The sequence below is a fragment of the Bemisia tabaci genome, chromosome 4 (genome assembly GCF_918797505.1).
Source record: "Bemisia tabaci chromosome 4, PGI_BMITA_v3".
Lineage (NCBI taxonomy): Eukaryota > Metazoa > Arthropoda > Insecta > Hemiptera > Aleyrodidae > Bemisia > Bemisia tabaci.
Window position 1 is genome coordinate 6,049,973 of NC_092796.1, and position 12,088 is coordinate 6,062,060.

Consider the following 12,088-nt stretch of genomic DNA (forward strand, 5'->3'; position numbering starts at 1 on the left):
ACGAGACTGTCTGAATACTTCACGCTTTGCGCCAAACATGGAAGGCCTTGTCCACACAGAGGTAGGTTTACGAAACTTTACTTTCACGCTAAGTTCCGTGAACTTTTGCTGGGAGTGTGGACAGGGCTTTCCCAAAAAATGTGTTCAACACGAGTAAATGCGTCTTATGCACCCCTCCCCTGCTGCTGGCACGTTCACTTGATGGTTTTTATCGAGTTTCAAAACGAATGAGAAGGGGGCGGCAAAATATAGGCGGCCCATGGGCGGCAAGTAAGTGAATCCGGCCCTGTCAATAGTACAAAATAAGTATAAATTTCAGCTATATATTTATATCCGAGGATAACCTGAAATTCACGAAAAATTATAATCCTGGTGCTTGTTTCTCACATAGTTTACAAACAGTAACTTTCTAATATGTTCGTACTAGAGAGGCGTTCAGCTGTTTTCTTTTAATAGGCGCGTTCTTAAGTTCCCCCAGGAGGATGAACAACTTTGAGTGAAAGATTTCGCCTCACCAAAACAACTATCAGTTTTGAGAGAAAAATGCACAACAATTGAATAAAAATCAAATTGGATTATTGAACTTTTAGTAACATTGACTGATTTATTTGTCTTTTTACAGGCCAACTGGTACAGAGCCACGCAGTACTGTCGGTATCACGGCATGCACTTGGCAAGTATAGGCAGTCAAGAAGAAAACGACAAGTTAGAAAAGCACATCAAAGACTACGGTGAGTAAATTGACAAGCGATCAGACGTATACGTATGGAAAAAAGGACAGTTAATTGTTATTGGATTCTTGTTTCATATAATTACCAGAAAAACTAGTAATCAGTACAATATCAAAGAGGGTTAAGATTTACATATTGAGAGGACGTAACCAGACGTATAGTCTATATTGCCAGACATCTGGACTGACTTCTAGGTATCTGAGTCCTTGAGACAAAATTGGCAACACTGAGCAAAAAGAAAAATAGCTTTTAGGGAGTATTCGTCCATCCTTATCCTTAAATTTCAATCTTGATCAATGCGCACTTGATCTCTTATCGTATTTAAATTCCACTTTGTAGGCACTTGAAGAATAATCAAACCGCGTCTTATTTCTTTCCCATGATTTTATTTGGTTCTCCTCCTAGTAAATCAGAAGAAACCATTGTTCAAATAATATTGATTTTTCCATTGAAGTCAAATTTTCATCATTAATGGAGATAAAAGTCAAAGAATTGACCACACAAATGGACCGCGTCAAGCAGAAGGAACCAAGCCACATCAGCTATTGCAAAATTTAATGGGGAATAGTTAAATAGTTCACATAAAAACGGTTGTGCAGATTTTTATGCAAATTTCAGTGAATTTTCTGCACAGTACGAGGCAAATTCCTTAAAATTTTCAAAGGAATCCGCACAAATGTTCTCTTGTAAAAAATTAAACTGCCCAGTTACATTTGACAGTAGGTGATGTGGCTTGGTTCCTTTCTGCTAAACGCGGTCTAAATCTTCTTTGCAAAAATTGAACCGACACCTTTCAACAAATTTGTATCTCCTAAAAATCTCATTTTCTCCTCTGCAACGTCGAAAATCCGTGAACCAACCCAAGGCAATAACCTGTTAGCCGAAAAACCGAAAGATTAATGCTCGATCAATCGAGTAATGCCCGATCTTGTTAGCTCCTTCCCGCTTTACCATCAATCACGTGCATAATGGAACCACTTGCTCGGTGCAGTCATGCCAATTTAAGCATGGATATTCTCAGAATCTTGCCAAAAAATAGAGAAAAAATCTCCTGATCGACAACAACGATTTTATGGCGGAGTCATCGACACAATGTTAGATCCTTATTAAATTCGCCTCGTCGGTATTCAAATAGTCTCGCTGGATGGCCTTGCGCAAGGACATCATTTCCGCCGTTCAGCGGATCTGGTAAAAGAGAAAGTTCATGCATTGGGAGCACTACTTGGGCTCGCATGGGCACCATATTAGCGTGACATCATTTTTAATTTGTAGTTGCATTTACTTTAATTCCATGCGTTGCTTTTGCGCCCTAAGATACGATAGGTAGCGTGCGCTCCTAACTTTCTTTAGAATAGACAGGGTACGAATTACACTTCCTCAAGACATGTTTCTTTATCAATATCAGAAAATTTCACTGAATTTTATCAACAACACAAATAGAATTCAGTGAAATTTTCCAATAGACGCAACCAACAATTTCTCTGTGAAAAAAATAAAATTGTGGCGGAAATTTGTGAACCCGAAGAATCGCAGTGTCGAAACTCAAGTTCGAAATAATCCGTTCAAACATGTGCAACTTCCTACAAAAATTAATGTTTCAAAGGAATAAATTTGGCTACATTCGAATGTGCATATACGGCTTTCTCTCTCGGCGCAGCAGTATAGAGCTACACATTTACATTAAAATGATTTTCCGACTCATTTTCGCCTTTTGATTTTGAGTTTGGTTTTCCTCCTTGAACTCGTGCTGAGATGGCAATTAGGTGTATTTTTTTCTTCTCCTTTTCCATTTTTTCTTTCCCTTTCATTCTTAAATTTCTTGTAGGAAAATCTGAATCTAAGTTACAGGGCGTCCACAATAATCTGGAAATCGAGTTAGAGGCTCTCAGAGATTTTCTCACTCTAGTGTATTTTTGAAGTTTGACTCACTGCTGCGAGGAGAAAGTTCAGTCATGTGAAGTGCATGGTACCATTTTCCGTATTGATAATACTATCCATGGCATGTTACCTTGTTTTGGTGCGTATAACTAAACTTTCAAACCCAGCTGAACTGTAGAAAAAGCTCAATTACATACACCGAGAATACAATTAAACCAAGTTTGACAGAAAATCACAAACGTTGCATCAAAGTCTCAACTGAGAAAGAGTCGTTTGAAGTTATATTCCTCCATGAGGCTCAATTTTTAGGACAAAGGTGATCGACTGTTTCCACGGTCAAGATTGTTTTCTCGATATAGACTTTTCATAGGAGAATAATTACATCTGGTTAAATTCAAAACACTTTTTTACTAATTTTTTTTCAACTTGGTGCGTTTCTTGGTTTCTTCGGTGTCAAATTCGGTTCAATGGGTCAGTTGTGCTGGTCACATAATCGTGTTTTGATTTATTATTCTTGTAGATTAGCTGAAAATAATAAGATTCTTATAATCAGCAACTTTCTACCTTAAGTATTAACCAAGATATCGCTCTTTGAAAAACTCGGTTTATGATGTCATCCACCGTGATAGTGACACCCTTGGTTTCTTCCACCTTGGTTTCATCCGTGTTTTAAGTCGAGCAACCAGTACATATCGACGGTGTAAGTCAGCAATCACATAACTCGGTTTGCGACGTCGCAGACTTCTTGTCATACTTTATTTTTTAAATGGAAAACTACTCAACGGCAATTCTTTAAAACTGTCATGATTTTTCTTCTCAATTCGAAGAAAATTCTGCAAAAACTTCAAGAAATAATGTCAATTTGTTCTCTTTTAAGAAAATGACGTACAGGCGGAGATTTTCAGACTCCGCAAACGAGTTATGTGATTGCCGACTTTCACCGTCGATATGTATGAAATTAATTGTATTACTGATTGATGAAACCAAGGTGAATGAAACCAAGGGTGTGACAACCGCGGTGGATGACGCCAAAAACCGAGTCAAACCGCGTAATCGCGGTTGATATTGTACGTAGAAAGTTGCTGTTTGGCCAGATCTTAATATTTTTAGCGTATCTGCAAAAATCATGAAATTAAACACCTCCGTGGCATATTTTGCGGACACCGCTAATTCCAGCTGATCCATTAAAATGACGCTGTAGCAGTAACGCACCGCTCAAACAAACAACACTCAATTTTGACAGCTTTTTGCGCAATCGCGGCGATTGCGGGCCCAGTTCATCTTTTCGCAGTCAATTACGTTTCACGAGCAATTATGATTTATTACCAGCCATTATAGGTGTCTGTTTGTTAAACACACATTACCCACGGCGGCGAGACCAGTCCATAACATGCCCTTAAAGTAAACGCCTCGTGAGGCGAGCGGCATGTCATGGGGACCCAGTCACGCTCAGTGTAGACGGAATGTTACGCGAATATTGTCACAATATTGATAACCTTTTAAGGTATAATGTTTTAGAAGGAGCTACTGAACGCACGTTTTTCGATGAAGTGTTGTATGAATTTGGAAAAAATATTAACATCGGTATTTAATTGAAATATTTATGAAATATTGTTTTTTTTTTCAAATTCTTGAATACACACACTAAAATAAATAATAAAAACCAAATATTAGGTGAATACTTAATTAATCTTGCAGCGAGACTGTTTTTTAAATATTATAACTGGATAAACGTAAAAAATACTCAGGAAATCTTATTTAAATATCATCATAATTGATTATTCCCGGTGTGCGTTTTAGTGCTGTGTCAGTATTGAGTGAGAAGTGAGCGGATTTATTGAATGTAATATTTACCTGATTTTAACCTTATATTTATCAGTATTCCTGGTCTTAATTGGATGTTTGCTGGCGTGTAGTTTGAAAACATTAATGCATCTCGAGGTTAATATTGCTTAAAACTGAGGACTTTGACTGAATTTATATGCTCAAACAGTACCGCGTCTAAAAACGGGTTAAAAAATGCACAGTAGCTTGTAATTTTCCGGAGAAAGATGGAGCACGGGCGTCTAAATAACTGGTCTAAAAGCTGATTAAATTGTTGAAAAATTGTAATCCTTTAAAAAAATACGCCTTAATCTTCTTACTTGACTTTTCTCAATTATCAAAGAAGATACTAAATCAATTATTCTGACAAAACAGCAAAACAATTGGATGAACTAGTTTTTTATGCCGAGTCCAGCAGATTATTAAATATCTTCCTCTTGTTTTGGCATTCAATCTGGAGCGTTTTATACAAAAAATAAGGATAAGAAGCTGTTACGAAACTCGTTAAGGAGAAAAGCTTTCTCGCTTTATTTTTCCGGTCGGCGAGGAAACATTAGAGTGAAAAATGTCAACAAATTCAAACATTCCCATTATTTTGAGGTGTTATATACGCTTGGATGGGTCTGTTTCGATGCGGTGACATTTTGACAATTTTTGAATGTAAATTCCATCGATTTACAAGCACAAGGAAAATGTCCTACGTCTAAAATCCCTAAATAATGGAATTTTCCTGCTTTCTACAAGATTTCCTCCAGCGAAGAGGTTTCTCCGATTATTCTCGATCATTGAACTAAGATTCGCGGAAATGGCTAAAGATAACTTCATTTTTTCTGAGCACATTGAAAGACAATTTTAATTTCATCAAAACTAATCTTGCTTTTAACAAAGTGATAAGAAAATTTTAATTTCACCTAAACATATCTTGATTTTTAACAAAGTGATTTCTTAGGTGAATGTGAGCATCGTTTTCAAACCATACTAATGTTTAGTATGTAATAGTTATCGTCAGTACTGGGATAACGTTCTCTAAAAACATCCCTGTGACGAAAATCAAGAAAATACCTAGTGGAATGTACATTTTTCTTTCCCGTGCTCCGTCTTTTATATGAACCTTAATTTATTGTACTTTCTCAAAACTCGGAAAGACTTTCAATAGATTTTACAATAGGTACTTTTATCCATGAGATACAGCGAAACGAATAAAATGCTGCTTCAGCATCTAAAATTAAAAAAATGTGTCTGGTGATTTCAAGATGATGATTCGATTGCCCTCGCAATGAATTTTGCATTCCTAGGATGTAAAATTAACCGCGACCTCATGTTAAGCCAGCATCTCGAAATCACCCAACACATTTTCATTTCTACAATCATTCTTAACAGTTTTTTCTTGGCGTGGGCGTGGGAGTAGTGGTATTTTTTAAGCACCCTATACTCGCATGCCATTCGAGACTGGCAATTTAGTCCGTAATAGCTTTAATATGCTCCCGAAACACCGTTGCCGAATTTCAAGGGAAACCTAACTATCTGACCAACTATAATCGAACACTTCACAGCAAAAATAACAGCTACGCGGCTCCAACTACACAATGTAGGTAGGCGATGACACTAAATCTTACCGCTTCATTTTTGCGGGTTGAGAAATTGAAGTTATGCAATTTTCGCACGGCGCGGTGGACGGCGCTTTGCCGGGTAGCAACGGCTTGAGCACCATCGTGGTGAAAGAATGGCTGGCTCGGTGCTCAATGCTGAATAACTGATGCGACAACCTAAGTTTGTGGATCATAAATCAGTAAGCGAGCAAGAAAGTGGCGACTTGACAACGCCCCGATGATCTGATCAATAATATTGTGATACCTTCGCGGGTAGCTTAAGATGTTTTATGTAGGTAAGGCAATACATTGCTTGATTAGGATTATGATTAAAAATTGTCAATTTTGGCGGATGGACAAGCAAGTGTAGGTATGAGAAATAATACATTTTCGGAGATGACTTCGAGATGCTCCTTAGAAATTATTGTGTATTTTTTAAAAAAAAAAATTTTTTTTTTTTTAATGTTGTTTATTTATTTTATTTTTTATCAGTTTTTTGTTCATTATATTAGTAGCTTGTATTCTAATTTGTATGTATCACGTACAGGGGCACAAGTTGAAAAAAATACTATTATTCAAACTTGAACGTGTCCTTCCGTTCAAGTATCCAGCGATGATAAAACAAAATACGCAGATGCTTAAAAACATAATGGGAAATAGCAAGGAACTCCAGGGTCGGACTGGCTCGCATCTAAGGGCGTAAAGACCCTAGGCTGGTTGAAGGAGCGTGATGAGATATTTCCTCGGGAGGGCACCCCCTCCCCTGAAAGGAGTTCAGAAAACTTTGGCAAAGCAGCACAAGTTTACGCTATTTTCATGTTCAAAGTTGAGTAATAGTACAGAATAAAAATTGCGGACTTGAACTATCGAAGTAGCCGATAGACTTCTAAAATTGAGGAAGAAATAAAAAAAAAAAACAAAAGCTACTAGACGCATCCAATCACCATTATTTCCAATGGGACCGAATCAAAGATGCGATTTACACGAGCCTTAGATGTGGGTCTGCAAATCCATCCTAAAAAAGAATCAGACATGAGCCTGAAAAAATGAAAAAGAAGAATCGAGTATCAACACAGCTGAAGGAAGGAGAGACTTATTCGAGCCTCTTTTTAAATTTTCTTCCGAATCGGAGCGACACTTCATTGACAGCATACAGCGGAGCATCGAGACTTCACGTCTGTCGCGACATCGCGCCTTCAATTTTTCAGATGCAGCATGGACGTCCATCAAGCACGAATAGTTGTATCTCTGCGCCGTCGTCAACGCGCATCTTTTCCCCTCGCTCTATTTCCATATTGAATTTGTATCCGTTTGTTTTATCCGTGGTGGTGCTTCAAGGGCTACGTGATTAACACAGCCGATGATAGGAGAGACGTGTTTGGGCCTCGTTTTTCAACTTTTCTCCCGAATCTCACAAGCAACATACTAGACGTTAGAAGGGAATGTCCGATGAAAAAAAAAAAAAAAAACATACCTAGAGCAGAGTATTGCGCGTTCACGTCTTACGACTCACGCCATCGCGCCTTAAATTTGTAATATGTAATGTGAACATCCATCTTGAGCGAATAGTTGTATCGCGTTTAGATGTCTCTTATTTTTTAAATTTGAGATAAGTTGAGGTTAAGTTTGTACAAAGTATGCTATGATATGCCCAAATCAATAGTCATATTGAAAAGGAAAAAAATATGTCAAAAGGTCTCTCAAGCGCGCTCTATGAAGGGCGCACGTCTTAAACTCGAACCGTACGATTTCACTTTTTTACTGGTCAAAAGCACGGTGCGTTATCGTAGGAACATACTACGATGCAATTTTTTTTTTTAATCCAACGTTGTAGAGTCCCCACAAAATAGGTCCACACACTTCTGGGCTGCGACAGAAGATGGTCTAACGCCATTTTTACATGTAAAGTAAATGGAACAATCAACAAATCAATAACAAAGTTGTTAAAACATATATCCGACATGTTTCAAATGTACATTTTACAATAGTGGACACCTAATTTAACCACAGAGGTGGTGAAATTAGCACCATTTTTTTGTAAAATTTACATTGAAATATTGTCGGACACTTGTTTTAACTACAAAATCGTTGAATCAGCAATTTCATTTTTTCCGTGCACGACCGAAGTTTTTTTTTCCAGTGTGTTATTGAGTGTTTGGATTTGGTTTCAGGTCTGGGAGCGGAGCACTTCTGGACGTCGGGGACTGACCAGGCGGAAGAGGGAACTTTCTTCTGGATGTCGACGGGGAAGCCGGTGACGTTCACCAACTGGAACGCTGGCGAGCCCAACAACTTCCGCTACGAGAACGGCGAGGAAGAGCATTGCCTTGAGCTCTGGAACAGGGATGGCAAGGGCATGAAGTGGAACGATTCCCCGTGCTCCTTTGAAACTTACTTCGTCTGCGAGATCTAGGGCCCCAGATGAGCCCTTCGGAAGAAACCCGGCTCCTCATAAGACTAATTTCAATCTTTATACTGAGAAATACAGAAAAAATCCCTCCCTGAAAAGAAAAACTCCGGCCGTGGAGGCCGTACTTACGGGATATACAGACATACCGACCGCGTTCCAGGCTGAGAGGCCAAAAGTCCTGGGTGCGGCATCCTTAGCGGTCGAAGCTACGGCTCCAGCACCCGGAACGGACGGTATGTCCATACAGCCCGTAACTTTTTTTTTCAGAGTTAGTGAACCTTTTTTCAATTTGTTTAAAAAAAGTATTTGCTTAAAAGATTCATAATTTGGCTCACTTTCTTATTATATACACGGTGGAGAGAACATTTATTTTACCTTTAAAATTATTTTTGAAAGGGGGGATTTTTTTTTAAATTCAATGACGTTGTTTTTCTTAATTCAAAGAAAAGTTGCTATGTCAATAGTAACTAATCTATTTTTCTTTGAATTAAAAAAGACTAAAAAATCAGTTTCAATTTTTTGTGTAGACGAAAGAAAGTTTTCAAATAAAAAAAATAGGACCGCTAAACTGTTATTTGAATGAAAGCAAATGTTTTCAAATTATAAGAAAGTTATTTTAAACAGATCTTTTAGTGAATAGTAAACTTGCGACTGTCTAATTTGATTCACCTCCTAATTGTATCAGATCAAAATGGGAGGGATTAAAAACCCACTCCTACTCCTTTACGACTCATATCTGCAAAAGTCTTACGCAGGGATGTTCAAGTATTGTGACGTACATGTTCAGCTTTTTTACACACCTCATCTTCACAACGAATAGGTAACACGACACACCAATAGAATCCCGTCATTCATAAATTACACATCAATGAATAGAACTTAAGCTAGGAAAAATAAATCATCATCAAGTGATTTCTGAACATTTGATTCATGCAGTACATTCAGCTTTAACCTCTCCCCCTCCCCCTCTACCCTCTACCCCATTCATAAAATAGCGTGATGTAGATTGTAACTTCCTCGTTTCAAATACGTTACGCATTACTTGAACTATTTACGAGAATGGGGCCTTTGGCGTCAAGATGAAGAGTGAAAACTCAGTGATTCCTTCTATAGTTGAAAAATCCCGAAAAAAAGTACAACATTTATCCTTACTGTATTTTTATTAACCCTCACCTTTACTTAAATTACTCTAAAGACTTACATTAACGTTGTTTCCTTTTCTCTTACCCATAAAGATTGTATTTTTTTTTTTTTTAAAAAAAAGAAAAAGAAAAATGAAGTTTGTATATTACCCTATGAATTCGTGTAGTTTAAGTTAAGGAAAACTGTACATTATTTAGGGATTATTCATAGTAAATTTAAGAAATTCGATGTATATAAATAAAATTGTTCCAGATTATGACTCAAGTATAATATCTGTATGTTTCCTCCCAAAGCTGAGCATTCAACGTGGTGTTTAATAACCGAAATGAAAAAGGATAAATTCAGATGATAATCTGTCGATGAAATAAGCCCTGAGAGATTCTTAAAATACAGTTTGCATGCCAATCTTTGAAAATATTCGCGGGAGACATAAGGAGAAGAATTCACAACAGAAAATAGATTATTCTTAAGTGTAACCATGAAATAAACATTTTCGAGCACAGTTGATAAGAGAGGTCAAACAACATTGGATCATTTTTGGGGTCAGTATGCATCATGAGAAAAAAATAAATTTGTCAGTAAGCATGCAAATTTACCTAGTAAATACACCTGATAAAACTTCAAGATGCACATTTCTCGAGGAGTACCAGGAGTACCTCCGTGTTAGCTTTATATCCGACACTTCGACGGACCTTGAATCATTAAAACTGTGTTCCCACTCGTCTAGTGGGCTACATTAATTTCCTTCTGTCACCGCGTTCTCATCCGATACGGCTTGGTATACCAAGTAGATCAATTTTCACATCGTGGCACAGGGTAACTGACGTTGCAAGGCGTTTCGCATTGAGAGAGAGGGCAAAAAACGCCTTCAAAGCTTGTTGATACCGAGAGCACTACACTGGGAGCGGCAATGGTATTCATTTATTGATAAGAACATCGCACCGCACCGCATTGCCGCGCCAGAGAAGCTGGTTGCTGGTATGAAAATTGATTTCAGTGTTTTAATTTCTTCCCTTAATCAAGTAAATTCATACGATAGGGATGATCAAAAAAGTGTTCAGTGAAAAATAAATCTAAAACATGTTTATATCTATAGGCAGAATTCGCGCACGGACCTCTGAATTTAGGAGCTTGCAGAGGATAGAGCTCAAAATTGCAGTTTTTCTAATAAAAAAAATTGAAATGTATGTAATCAAGCTGAAACTCGCCATGAAATAGTCTCCAAAAAATGCATTGCTAAAATCAAGACTTTAAGCATCTAAAAGTGAGTTTGAGCTTTCTCTCCGCAATACAATTCCACGTAATTTTGAAACTTTGACACGTATTTCTTAAAGTAGAAAAACTGTACATGAGCATCTTGTCCTTCGAGCACCCCAATTATGATGAGGTCATCGATTAACTTATCTGCGATTTCAAACGTGTTTTTCATCAAATAAAAATATAAAAAGAACAGATATACTTACGTGCATAACATTTTGAGAGCTAAAGCCGAAATATTCGTAGCTCCATTGTAGGGTTTTAAAATCTACTTTTATACTTCATTATTTTAGGCGAAAAATAATCAGAGAAGAATAGAGGAATTGAATTGAAGAATTGAATTAAAGAATAGAAGAAGGAAGAGATAAAAACAGAAAAAATGATGAGAAAAATAAGGAGAGTGGTTGAAGCGGAAGAACTTGAAGGGAAGAGAAAGAAAAAGAAGATTTATCGAGAAGATAAATGGAGGGCGAAATAGTCATTCGGGCAACACTTCTACCAACCAAGTAAAAAACGCCTTCAATTCCGAATGATACAGCACACGGTACTGAGTGATGGTTGGTGCTAAAATCGACAACAGTTGCTCGGGGCCGGGAAGGAAAGATCATTACCTACGCTGCCGTGTAAAGGAAAAACGCCGAATGACCATTCAAGAGTTGCCAAATTTCCTTCACTAAAATGTTTTTTTTTTTGGAAAGTTTATGAAAATTTTCCCCTGACATTTTCAGGAACTTAGGATGAAATTGAGAACAAAATTACCTAAAGAATTGGAGGAAAAATGTTCATAATTAAGTTTACGGGGAAAGTCGTGTTTTATCAAAGGAAATTTGGCAACGCCTGAAGGTTCATACGGCATTTTTCCTTGGCACGGCAGTACAAAGCAAAGCTAGCAACCATGAGTTTCAAAATAGGATCAGCTAATCTCTCGCTAGCGTTTTTGTTACTCGGACACTTTGTACACCAGGATTGGGCTTTATAATGCAAAACGACGTTAGTCAGACAAAGGAACGTAACTCTATTCCAGAATTAGTTGCAAAATTGACTCAAATTATTAATAATTGAAGTTTGCCCTATGATTTGTGACCCAGCTAAGAAAAATTGGCAAATTCTTAAGGAGGAGAAATTCAGATACTCCTGTAAAAGATAAGAAAAACCGATTCGGGGTTGAAAAAATCAATTATCAATTTTCGATGCTCACCGCTTTCTATTCTGTTCGTGTTAAAGAAGAACGCCGTATGAATATTCGAGAGTTGCCA

General features: G+C 37.4%; 1 protein-coding gene across 1 annotated transcript in view; it reads left to right on the plus strand.

Annotated features, from left to right (window-relative positions):
• Positions 1-9,834, plus strand: part of LOC109031339 (C-type lectin 37Db) — a 38,239-nt gene extending 28,405 nt beyond the window's left edge. Inside the window, exons 3-4 of the mRNA XM_072299200.1 lie at positions 623-731; positions 8,194-9,834. Coding sequence (XP_072155301.1) covers positions 623-731; positions 8,194-8,435 — 351 coding nt within the window. The 3' untranslated portion in view covers positions 8,436-9,834. The remainder of the gene's footprint in view (positions 1-622; positions 732-8,193) is intronic.
• Positions 9,835-12,088: the final 2,254 nt, after the last annotated feature.